The following is a 10,088-nucleotide window of genomic DNA, read 5'->3' on the forward strand; positions in this document are numbered from 1 at the left end:
CAAAAGGAGAGGCCTCCAAAAGGACATTAAACTTAATTAAGAGGTACAAACTTCTATTTTTGAACTTTCTTTAGCATAAAGTCTGCTACAATAGGATGGCATCATCCAAGAGTAAATTTTTTTTTTTTTGACATGCTAATCCATGTCACAGAGCTTCTCTAAATGCTGTGAATTCTGCTAGCAAAAACCTCATGAGAATGATTTCAGATTTCAAAAATGGCCATCTCTGTTTTTGGCAAAGCTTCTGGTAATACAGCTGTCAGCTCCAGGCTTCATGTGAATTATTTAATACCCAGAGTCCTTTTGTGTTTTGTAAAAGATAAACTGAATAGAATGTCTTTGTACCCATGTGGAGAGTAACAAAACTATAAGGAAAATAATTAAAATAGGACAAGTCTTATGAATATTTTTTTGGAAGACAACACAAAGAGTAATATAAATGTTAATTTTCTGCTTTCATTTGTGATTTCCATTTTTTACTTTTTTTCAAATCCCTACCTTCTGTGACTTTTTAACAATGTTGGTTCAACAGATTACATAGACCAGGTATTTATACATATTAGATATTGTATGTTATGATTTTGAGTAGGTAGTTAGGTCAAAAAGATATAAAGGATTATGCTGACAGATATTTGCAGAACAAATATAGTAGTTTATCATAATGCTTGTGATATATGAAAGTAATAGTCTATTTTTCAGAATCATTCTTGACTGACATGGAGTAAAAGCTGTTTGGAATTATTTATGAGATTTCCTTGATGTTGAAATTTAGTGAATTAAAAGGCATTTAGGGCAGTTCTCCACAAATGCATAATGAATAGAAAATACTTAATCTAAGAGAAATCTCCTTAATGTTACCTTTTCAGAATTATTAATCAAAGATGGTCTAAGAAGGAAAATGGAAAGAATTAAGGTCATTTGAGGGTTACAATGAAGAGTTGTATGGAGAGATTGAAGTGAGAGGGGAAAAAGAAAAACATTCATGTTGACATATTTGTTCAATATATGTATGTATCGTGGATGGTTTTCAATCATACGTCAATTCTTCAAAGAGTCCACATGGTCCATTTTATTTATATATTTATTAATGTTATTTTTCTTCCTTTTACTTCACATTATCTGTAGCTATATTATCTTTTTGTTTGTTCATTGTATATCATACCATTCTAATACATATTCTAAAACATTAAGCACATACTCATTTATTGCTCTATCCCCAGCACCTATAGCAATGTGTGTTGCATAGAAAATAATCAATATTTCTTGAATGAATGAGTTTACTCAAACAGTGACAAACATGGATAGAAACTGCAAGTTCTCATTGGTTTTGGGAGTTTTGGAGGAAGCTAAACTATCTCTTCACCTTTAAGATGGATATGGGTAAATATAAGGAATAAAAACTAGTTTTTCAAGGCCAAAGTAGAAGGTTAATTGACTATGCTTGTCTAAGAAGATCAAGAGAACAACACAAAGAACAATTGTATTTGAAGGGTCCTTTGTCATGAAAACCAGGAATAATTCCAAAACAACGTGAGTGGATAGATACAAGGCACAGAAGAAAAACTGTCACAAATTCCAGTTTAAAAGGATGCAAATTATTGACCATTTAACCTTAATGTATTAGCATTTCTTAAGTATTCTGTGGCTTATACACAACACTGTTTGTGTATGTGAGCTCTGAATAGTCTTACTTCAGTTAATTGATGCCAAAATTTGAAATAGACTAGGCTAAATCACAGAAAGGGGTTAGTGGGAAGGCTGAGAAAACAAGGCTAAAAATGTAGGCATGGTCTAAATGCCAAGTATGTTAAGTAGTTGTCTTAGTCCATTAGGTTTCTATTAAGAATGCTACAGACTAAGTGGCTTATAAACAACAGAAGTTTGTTACTTATAGTTCTAGAAGCTGAGAAGTCCAAGATCAAGGCATCTGCAGATTCAGAATCTGGTGAGGACTCATATTCTGGTTCATAGATGGCTGTCTTCTCAATGTGTTCTCACATGGCAGAAGGGATAAAGGAGTTATCTGAAGTCTCTTTTATAAGGGCAATGCTATGGTTTGAATGTATGTGTTTCCCCAAAATTCATGTTAGAAATTAAACCATGTTGTGATAGTATTAAGAACTGAAGCCTTTAGGAGGTGTTTAAGTCATGAAGGAGGATCCCTCCTGAACGGATTAGTGACCTTGTAAAAGGTCTGGAGGGAAGTAGCTAGGCTCTTTTGCCCTTAGGCCTTCTGCCATGAGACGACATGGTATTCAAGGTGCCATCTTGGAAACAGAAAGCAGCCCTCACCAGCCAATGGATGACAGCACCTTGATCTTGGACTTCATAGCCTCCAGAACTAAAAGAAAATACATCTATTTTTTTTAGAAATAACTCAGTCGCAAGTATTTTATTATAGCAGCAGGAATGGGCTAAGACAGGAACTAATCCCATCAGCGAAGACTCTGCCATCATAACCTAATCACCTACCAAATGCCTCACTTCCTAATAACATCCCATTGAGAGTTAGGATTTAAATATTTAATTAAGAGGCATAAACATTCAGTTTATAGTAGTAGTGGTTATTGGGATTTTTTGTTTGTTTGTTTGGTTTTTTTTGCTCCATAGGACAATTGGAAGCCATTAAGATATTTAACTGAAGAAACAATATGGGTTGGGAAGAAGCAATATGGTTTATATCTTTAAAATGTATATTTAAAAAACACTTTGAATTTTAATGGCAGTGTGGAAAATGGATTGGAAGTAGGCAGGGACATAGTTTAATGCGTCATTGCAGTTACCCACGTTAGTGGTAATTGTAATAATTATCTGACATGAAGTTGTGACAGTTGGGATAGATTGTAAAAGAATCCAAAGTTAATCCAGGAGAGACAGTTGACAAGTCTTGGTAAATGAATGGATGTTGGAAGAGATTAAAATGTTTGGGATAGCTGTTGGTGCCATTTAATAAAGTGATTACCTCACAAAAATAAAAATGAATAGGTTCAATGAAGAAATGTGATGAATTTCATTTTGGACAGGGGAGTTTAACTTGCTTATAAGATAATTATTTGAATTTGTCCCTAGGAAAAGAAGGAAGGGGGAAGAAAAAAATGAGAGAAGGCAAATCAGAGGCTATTTTATTTAAAGTAATTATAAGAGTTTATGGCCAGTGTAAGAGATAAAAGGGTGAGATATTATACTTAGATGAATGAGAGCATTGTTAAGATAGAAAATATCATCAAAATTTGGGATATAATCTTTTATCATTTCAAAAGTAAAGTTGACCTTGGATTATAAAAGTGGGTGAAATAAGTGAAAAAGAGGAATAAACGGCTCTTTATGGGGTTCTGTAGGATAGGTTGTGAAAAGTGAGATAGAAATGTAAGTAAGCAAAGAAAGAAGAAATTCCTCTTTAGGCCAGAATGAACGAATCAAGATCAGACTTGACCTCTGACACCTTAAACAACAGAAAAATTGGGCAAAACAAATGAAACTATTGTTTCCAAAATATTGAAAAGGTAACACAAGACTATACAGCTTCACAGAAAGGAAATAAACAATATTAGCTCTACAGTCACCCAAAGTTTCTGCCCAGAACAATTTTCAGAGGCGGGTGAATGCAAGCAAAGCCCCGTGGCCTTGCTGAGTTGTAAAGAAAGAGACTGAAGTTCAAGGAGGCTGGAGACTGAAGTTCAAGGGAAATTATGGAGAATTCCAGAAAGAAAAAGCTCTAGAAATCTATAGATGGATTTCTTTGAATTTTTTGCTGGTTAACTAGTCTGGACATGCATAATGGGAAACTTATCAGGAACAAAACCAGAGAAGGTCCAATTAGGAACTTGCAACTTAAACATTCCCCGTACTCAAACAGTGTGAGCAGGCATTCAACTTCGGATTAGCTACCGTAAAGGGTCCCCAGTGATACCCCAAGCTCTCAGTTAGGACCTCTAGTGGTTCACTACCAGGAAATAGTGCTGAAATCATCTGGGGGTTAAAGCTACTCTAGGTTCACTCCAGCAAATCTTTAAAACAAAAGTTTGTAGCAATCACAATCATGTGCAAGTAATTTACTGCTTCCTAAAATACAGCTTGAAACACTGGAAAGTGTACAGGAAAAAGAAAAATTCAAAATGAAATTTTAACACTGGACCAAGATAGCTGCAGTTGATCACATGGGTTATAAAACCTAGGCCTATAAACTAAAGCTGGTGTCTTGCCTGTGTGACTGGTGTTTGTTAAATATTTTACTGACAGGTGCTGGTTTTAAACCTGTTTATGAGATGTAGAACAAAGACACAATGGAATCAATCACTTTCCACTAAACCCTATGACACCTAAACTTTCTCCTGCTCTCTCTAACTATATATTTATTAAACGCCTTATCTTATATACAGCACCCAACATCATTGAGCACTAATCAGGATCAAAAGAATGTAACTGTTCCTTCACTACCTGTTTCTCCCACCTTCTGTGCTATAGGTATCCTCCTGTCAGAAAACGTATACATATATGTGCATCACATAACTTTCTTTTGAACATATTCTTGCTGTGTACTGAGTCTGTGTTCTTGGGCTTAAGTCCTCAAACTTGGCTCAGGCTAAACTTAACCATGATTTCTCTAAGTTCTAGTGTCTGTCATTTCACTTTTCAGTTGACAAAAGGAAGATAAGAAAACCTAGACAGTCATCAAGGTTTATTCATAATGTTAATTTTTACTAGCTATGCCCAGAGCAAAACATGTGACCTGAACCAAAACAAAACAAAACTGGTTTCTAGAAACAGATCCAGAAACAACAGACACATGATGTTAAAATAAAACTTGCCTTGGGCAAAGGTAAAAAGGCAAGAGAGTTTTATTCAAGGCTTTTGCAAAAGGGGAGACAGGCCAGAACTCAGGCTGAGCTCAGCTCCACTGAAACAAAAAGCGGGAGAGGCCCCTTCTCCCCAGGGGTTAGTGCTCAGAGTGTGGAGTGTGCTCTGGGCTGAGAACACACATTTATTATTAAAAATAAAAAAATCTAAAAAAAATCTTTTAAAAAAACACCAAAAAACTTACAAAAAATCCACGTCTCCCCTCTGGAGACTTTTAATATTTTTTCTTCCTCTTTTATAAAATAACCCGGTGAAGCTGAAACCGACCTACCCACCCGCGGCCCCGCAGCAGCTCCAAGAAGGAGCCAAGGGACCGAGGCCCTCCCGTGGCCCAGACTGCCACCGCCACCCTCGCTCCCAGCCGGAAGCCAGAAGCCGGAAACCGGAAGCCAGTGGTGGCGGACTGACCGTTGAGTAGTTTTCGATTCTGGCTGATTTTTGTCCCTCTGCGCTTGCCCCCGCTCCCCTTCCTCCCTGCTCCGTCCCCCAGCCCCGGCCCCAGCACTTGCTCTCCTCTCACTGGAAGGTCGTGGCCTGTGGCCCTGCGGGCAGCCGTGCGGAGAAATGAACCCCAGCGCCCCCCGCTACCCCATGGCCTCGCTCTACGTGGGCGACCTACACCCCGACGTGACCGAGGCTATGCTTTACGAGAAGTTCAGCCCAGTCGGGCCCATTCTCTCCATCCGGGTCTGCAGGGACGTGGTCACCCGCCGTTCCTTGGGCTACGGGTATGTGAACTTCCAGCAGCCAGCGGACGCCGAGCGCGCTTTGGACACCATGAATTTTGATGTTATAAAGGGCAAGCCAGTACGCATCATGTGGTCTCAGCGTGATCCATCACTTCACAAAAGTGGAGTAGGCAACATATTCATTAAAAATCTGGACAGATCCATTGATAATAAAGCACTGTATGATACATTTTCTGCTTTTGGTAACGTCCTTTCATGTAAGGTGGTTTGTGATGAAAATGGTTCCAAGGGCTATGGATTTGTGCACTTTGAGACACAGGAAGCAGCTGAAAGAGCTATCGAAAAAATGAATGGGATGCTTCTAATTGATCGCAAAGTATTTGTTGGACGATTTAAGTCTCGTAAAGAAAGAGAAGCAGAACTCGGAGCTAGGGCAAAGGAGTTCACCAATGTTTACATCAAGAATTTTGGAGAAGACGTGGATGATGAGCACCTTAAGGATCTCTTTGGCAAGTTTGGCCCTGCCTTAAGTGTGAAAGTAATGACTGATGAAAGTGGAAAATCCAAAGGATTTGGATTTGTAAGCTTTGAAAGACATGAAGATGCACAGAAAGCTGTGGATGAGATGAATGGAAAGGAACTCAATGGAAAACAGATATACGTTGGTCGAGCTCAGAAGAAAGTGGAACGGCAGACGGAACTTAAGCGCAAATTTGAACAGATGAAGCAAAATAGACTCACCAGATACCAGGGTGTTAACATTTATGTGAAAAATCTTGATAATGGTATCGATGATGAATGTCTCCGGAAAGAGTTTTCTCCATTTGGTACAATCACTAGTGCAAAGGTTATGATGGAGGGTGGTCACAGCAAAGGGTTTGGTTTTGTATGTTTCTCTTCCCCAGAAGAAGCCACTAAAGCAATTGCAGAAATGAATGGTAGAATTGTGGCCACCAAGCCATTGTATGTAGCTTTAGCTCAGCGCAAAGAAGAGCGTCAGGCTCACCTCACTAACCAATATATGCGGAGAATGGCAAGCGTACGAGCTGTGCCCAACCTGGTAATCAACCTCCACCAGCCAGCACCTCCTTCAGGTTACTTCATGGCAGCTATTCCACAGACTGAGAACCGTGCTGCATACTATCCTCCTAGCCAAATTTCTCAACTAAGACCAAGTCCTCGCTGGACTGCTCAGGGTACCAGACCTCATCCATTTCAAAATATGCCTGGTGCTATCCGCCCAGCTGCTCCTAGACCACCATTTCATACTATGAAACCAGCTTCTTCCCAGGTTTCACGAGTCATGTCAACACAGTGTGTTGCTAACACATCAACACAGACGATAGGTCCACATCCTGCAGCTGCTGCTGCTGCAGCTACTCCTGCTGTCTGCATCGTTGCACAGTACAAATATGCTTCAGGAGTTTGTAATCCTCAACATCTTAATGCACAGCCACAAGTTATCATGCAACAGCCTGCTATTCATGTACAAGGTCAGCAGTCTTTGACTGCTTCCATGTTGGCATCTGCCTCTCCTCAAGAGCAAAAGCAAATGTTGGGTGAACAGCTGTTTCCTCTTATTCAAGCCATGCACCCTACTCTTGCTCACAAAATCACTGGCATGTTGTTGGAGATTGATAATTCAGAACTTCTTCATATGCTTGAGTCTCCAGAGTCTCTCCATTTTAAGGTTGAGGAAGCTGTAACTGTACTACAAGCCCATCAAGCTAAAGAGGCTGCCCAGAAAGCAGTTAACAGTGCCACTGGTGTTCCAACTGTTTAAAATTGATCAGAGGCCACGAAAAGAAACTCGTGCTTCACCGAAGAAAAATATTGAAACATCGAAAAAACTTAGATATTATGGGAAAAAAATTGCAAAATATAAAATAAATAAAAAAGGAAAGGAAACTTTGAACCTTACATACCGAGCAAATGCCAGGTCTAGCAAACATAATGCTAGTCCTAGATTACTTATTTATTTAAAAGCAAAAACCACAAAGCAATAGTAAAATATAAAAACAAATTAATGTTTTATAGACCCTGGGAAAAAGAATTTTCATCGAAGTACAAAAATTTAAAGCATTCCTTTCTTTAATTTTGTAATTCTTTACTGTGGAATAGCTCAGAATGTCAGTTCTGTTTTAAGTAACAAAACTGGTAACTGAGCAAGGAAACAATTTGGATTATAAAATTCTTGCTTTAATAAAAATTCCTTAAACAGTGGGAAGAAAAAAGGAGAGATTTTAATGTTCAGGGTTGATAGGATTGTAGCCCATCTGTATTGTAGCCTAACTGACATCACCCAAAGGAGAATTTTCTCATATCTTCATGACAATATGTAGATTTACAAGTTGGAGATACCCACCAAAGTTAGGCTTCTACCCTCCCACAGAAATTGGGAGAGAGAGTCCTTATCTTTTTTGTGATTACATTTCAAAGGGATGGCTGGCTCAGGTCCTTGAGAAAGACAGTCTTGAGTTGTAAAACCAAAATGCCAGAAAAAGAAATTAAAACTATGTGTTTTTGTAAATAAGTGCTCTGAGAAAAGGGAGGGGAGAGATGAGCTACCTCTGTGGTTAGTTCATCTGTGTTCTGTAAGGGCAAGTGTGAAAGGGATGTCAGGGGCCTAGAGGCAGAGAGAAGTCTGTCTAAAGTTTAGTCAAGCTGAGGGAAATATTAATACCATCTTGTTCAATGACGAATCTAGCATTCAAAAATGTTAAAACAGCTATTTTAACAAAGTATAAGTAAAGTAAAATATGAACATATTGAAGAGAGAAAAGGAGGAAAGAACAAAATTAAGTATGTCCAAATAAAAATATATCTTTAATGAAAATTTTATTCCATGAGAGGAACAGCAGGTAAGGCATTGTAGAAGAAATAGTGAGCTAGAAGACAAAGCAATGGGAACTATCTAAAATGAAGCATAGAGGGAAAAACACTGAAAAAAATTTGACAGAACCTCAGTGACCTTTGGGGCAATATTATACAATATAACATGTATTCATATTGTCTCAAAAGAAGAGCAGAACAGAAAATATATTTAAAGAAATAAGGGTTAAAATTTTTCAGAATTTGATGAAGACTGTTCATCCATAGATCCCAAGAAGCTCAATGAAATCTCAAATGGGATAAACAATCACACACACAAATATGTCCTCAACACATAAAACACAGCTCAATCAAATGTTGGAAGTCAGTGATAAAGTATTAAAAGTGCCCAGAGAAAAAAGAATCATAATGTACAGAGAAATAAAGATACAGTTATTATTTCTCTCAAAATTCTTGAGAGAAGCCAGAAGATTAAACATTAAATGACTTTTTTAAAGTGCTAAAAAAATAACATTTTCAAATGAGAAACCTATAGACCAAAAAATACTCCTCAAAATGAAGACAAAATAATTTTTTTAAAGATGAACACTACAACAAATGTTAAAGGAATTTCTTCAGGTTAAAGGGGAAATAACAGTATATAGAAATTTCTTTATATAGAAAGGAATGAGGGATGCTGAAAATGGCAAATATATGAGTAAGCATAAAATAATTTTGAAAGTTTTAAAATTTCTTTAAAAGACAATTGTTTAAAAATATCAATGTATTGTATTTAGACTACATAGAAGTAAAAGTTATTAACAAATAGTACAAGAAATGTGAGGGGAGAAACAATAATGTTGTAAGTACTTACTATTGTAAATACTCTGATGTGCTGGTAAGTGTATAACACCCAGGATTCTGGGGGAGAAATCCTGATTGATAGCATTTTCTCACTTCTATTTTGTAAATACTACTATTATAGTCTGAGCTGAAGCCACTAAAGGACATTAATGATGTGGAGTTGGGAAGAAATATGCACCTTTGTTCCCCAGGTGGTCCATGCCTGCATAGCACATCACTAATTGCAAGGATCAGAGATTATATGTAAAATGCTTCATGAGAATGTCAGGTTTTAGTGTGAAAATGTTAGTTCTTGGTGCGCTCATGGCTGAAGAATGACCAGACACACCAAAGGAAGACAAGCAAGGAAATGAGGTTTATTGAGGAGAGAAAGATAAGATTATAGGGCAAGAGCAAGATACAGGTTTACAGAGAGTGATACATATGCCGCAGATGACGACCGGACCCATTGTCACAGCAAAGGGAGAGCAAAAGGAAGGACAGCAAAAGGGACTTAGTTATAGTCTGCATCTTGTTTTATACTGCCTGGATTGGGACTTCTCTAGTAGCTCAGATGTCACCATGGAACCACTTTGACTGGACAGATGGAAGTTTTATTACTATACATGCGGGTTGTTCCAGGTCAATTTCCAGACTCTATGCTACCTATGCTGCATGGCCCATGGGCTAAAGAGTCCTCTGTATTCTTTTGCAGCTGGTGCACTAAGTTCTGATTGGCAGATTCATAGGATTTTGCCTCCTCCCCCAGGTATGGCAGTAGCTCAGAGCAGAATTAGAGTGGGCAGGACCAAAACGGGGGCAACAGCACCCACTTTTGTCCCTAGGAGACCCAGAATCCTTCGCTATCTCCCTAAGGAGAAGACAGAT

At 38.1% G+C, this 10,088-nt stretch overlaps 1 protein-coding gene across 2 annotated transcripts; it reads left to right on the forward strand.

The window, feature by feature from the left end:
- Positions 1-5,331: 5,331 nt before the first annotated feature.
- On the forward strand, positions 5,332-7,535 carry LOC105818028 (polyadenylate-binding protein 1-like). 2 transcript variants are annotated; one of them, XM_012653890.1, is made up of 2 exons: positions 5,332-6,754; positions 7,019-7,535. In XM_012653890.1, the coding sequence occupies exons 1-2, from the start codon at positions 5,422-5,424 to the stop codon at positions 7,327-7,329; spliced, it is 1,644 nt and encodes a 547-aa protein (XP_012509344.1). In that variant the 5' UTR covers positions 5,332-5,421; the 3' UTR covers positions 7,330-7,535. The 2 variants fall into 2 exon arrangements, with proteins under 2 accessions (XP_012509344.1, XP_012509343.1); XM_012653889.1 differs by having other exon boundaries at positions 5,332-7,535.
- Positions 7,536-10,088: the final 2,553 nt, after the last annotated feature.

This window comes from Propithecus coquereli, unplaced genomic scaffold (assembly GCF_000956105.1).
Source record: "Propithecus coquereli isolate 6110/MARCELLA unplaced genomic scaffold, Pcoq_1.0 Scaffold431, whole genome shotgun sequence".
Classification (NCBI taxonomy): domain Eukaryota; kingdom Metazoa; phylum Chordata; class Mammalia; order Primates; family Indriidae; genus Propithecus; species Propithecus coquereli.

Coding starts and splice junctions, on each gene's coding strand:
- LOC105818028 (XM_012653889.1), top strand. CDS start 5,422: ATGAACCCCAGCGCCCCCCGCTACCCCATGGCCTCGCTCTACGTGGGC.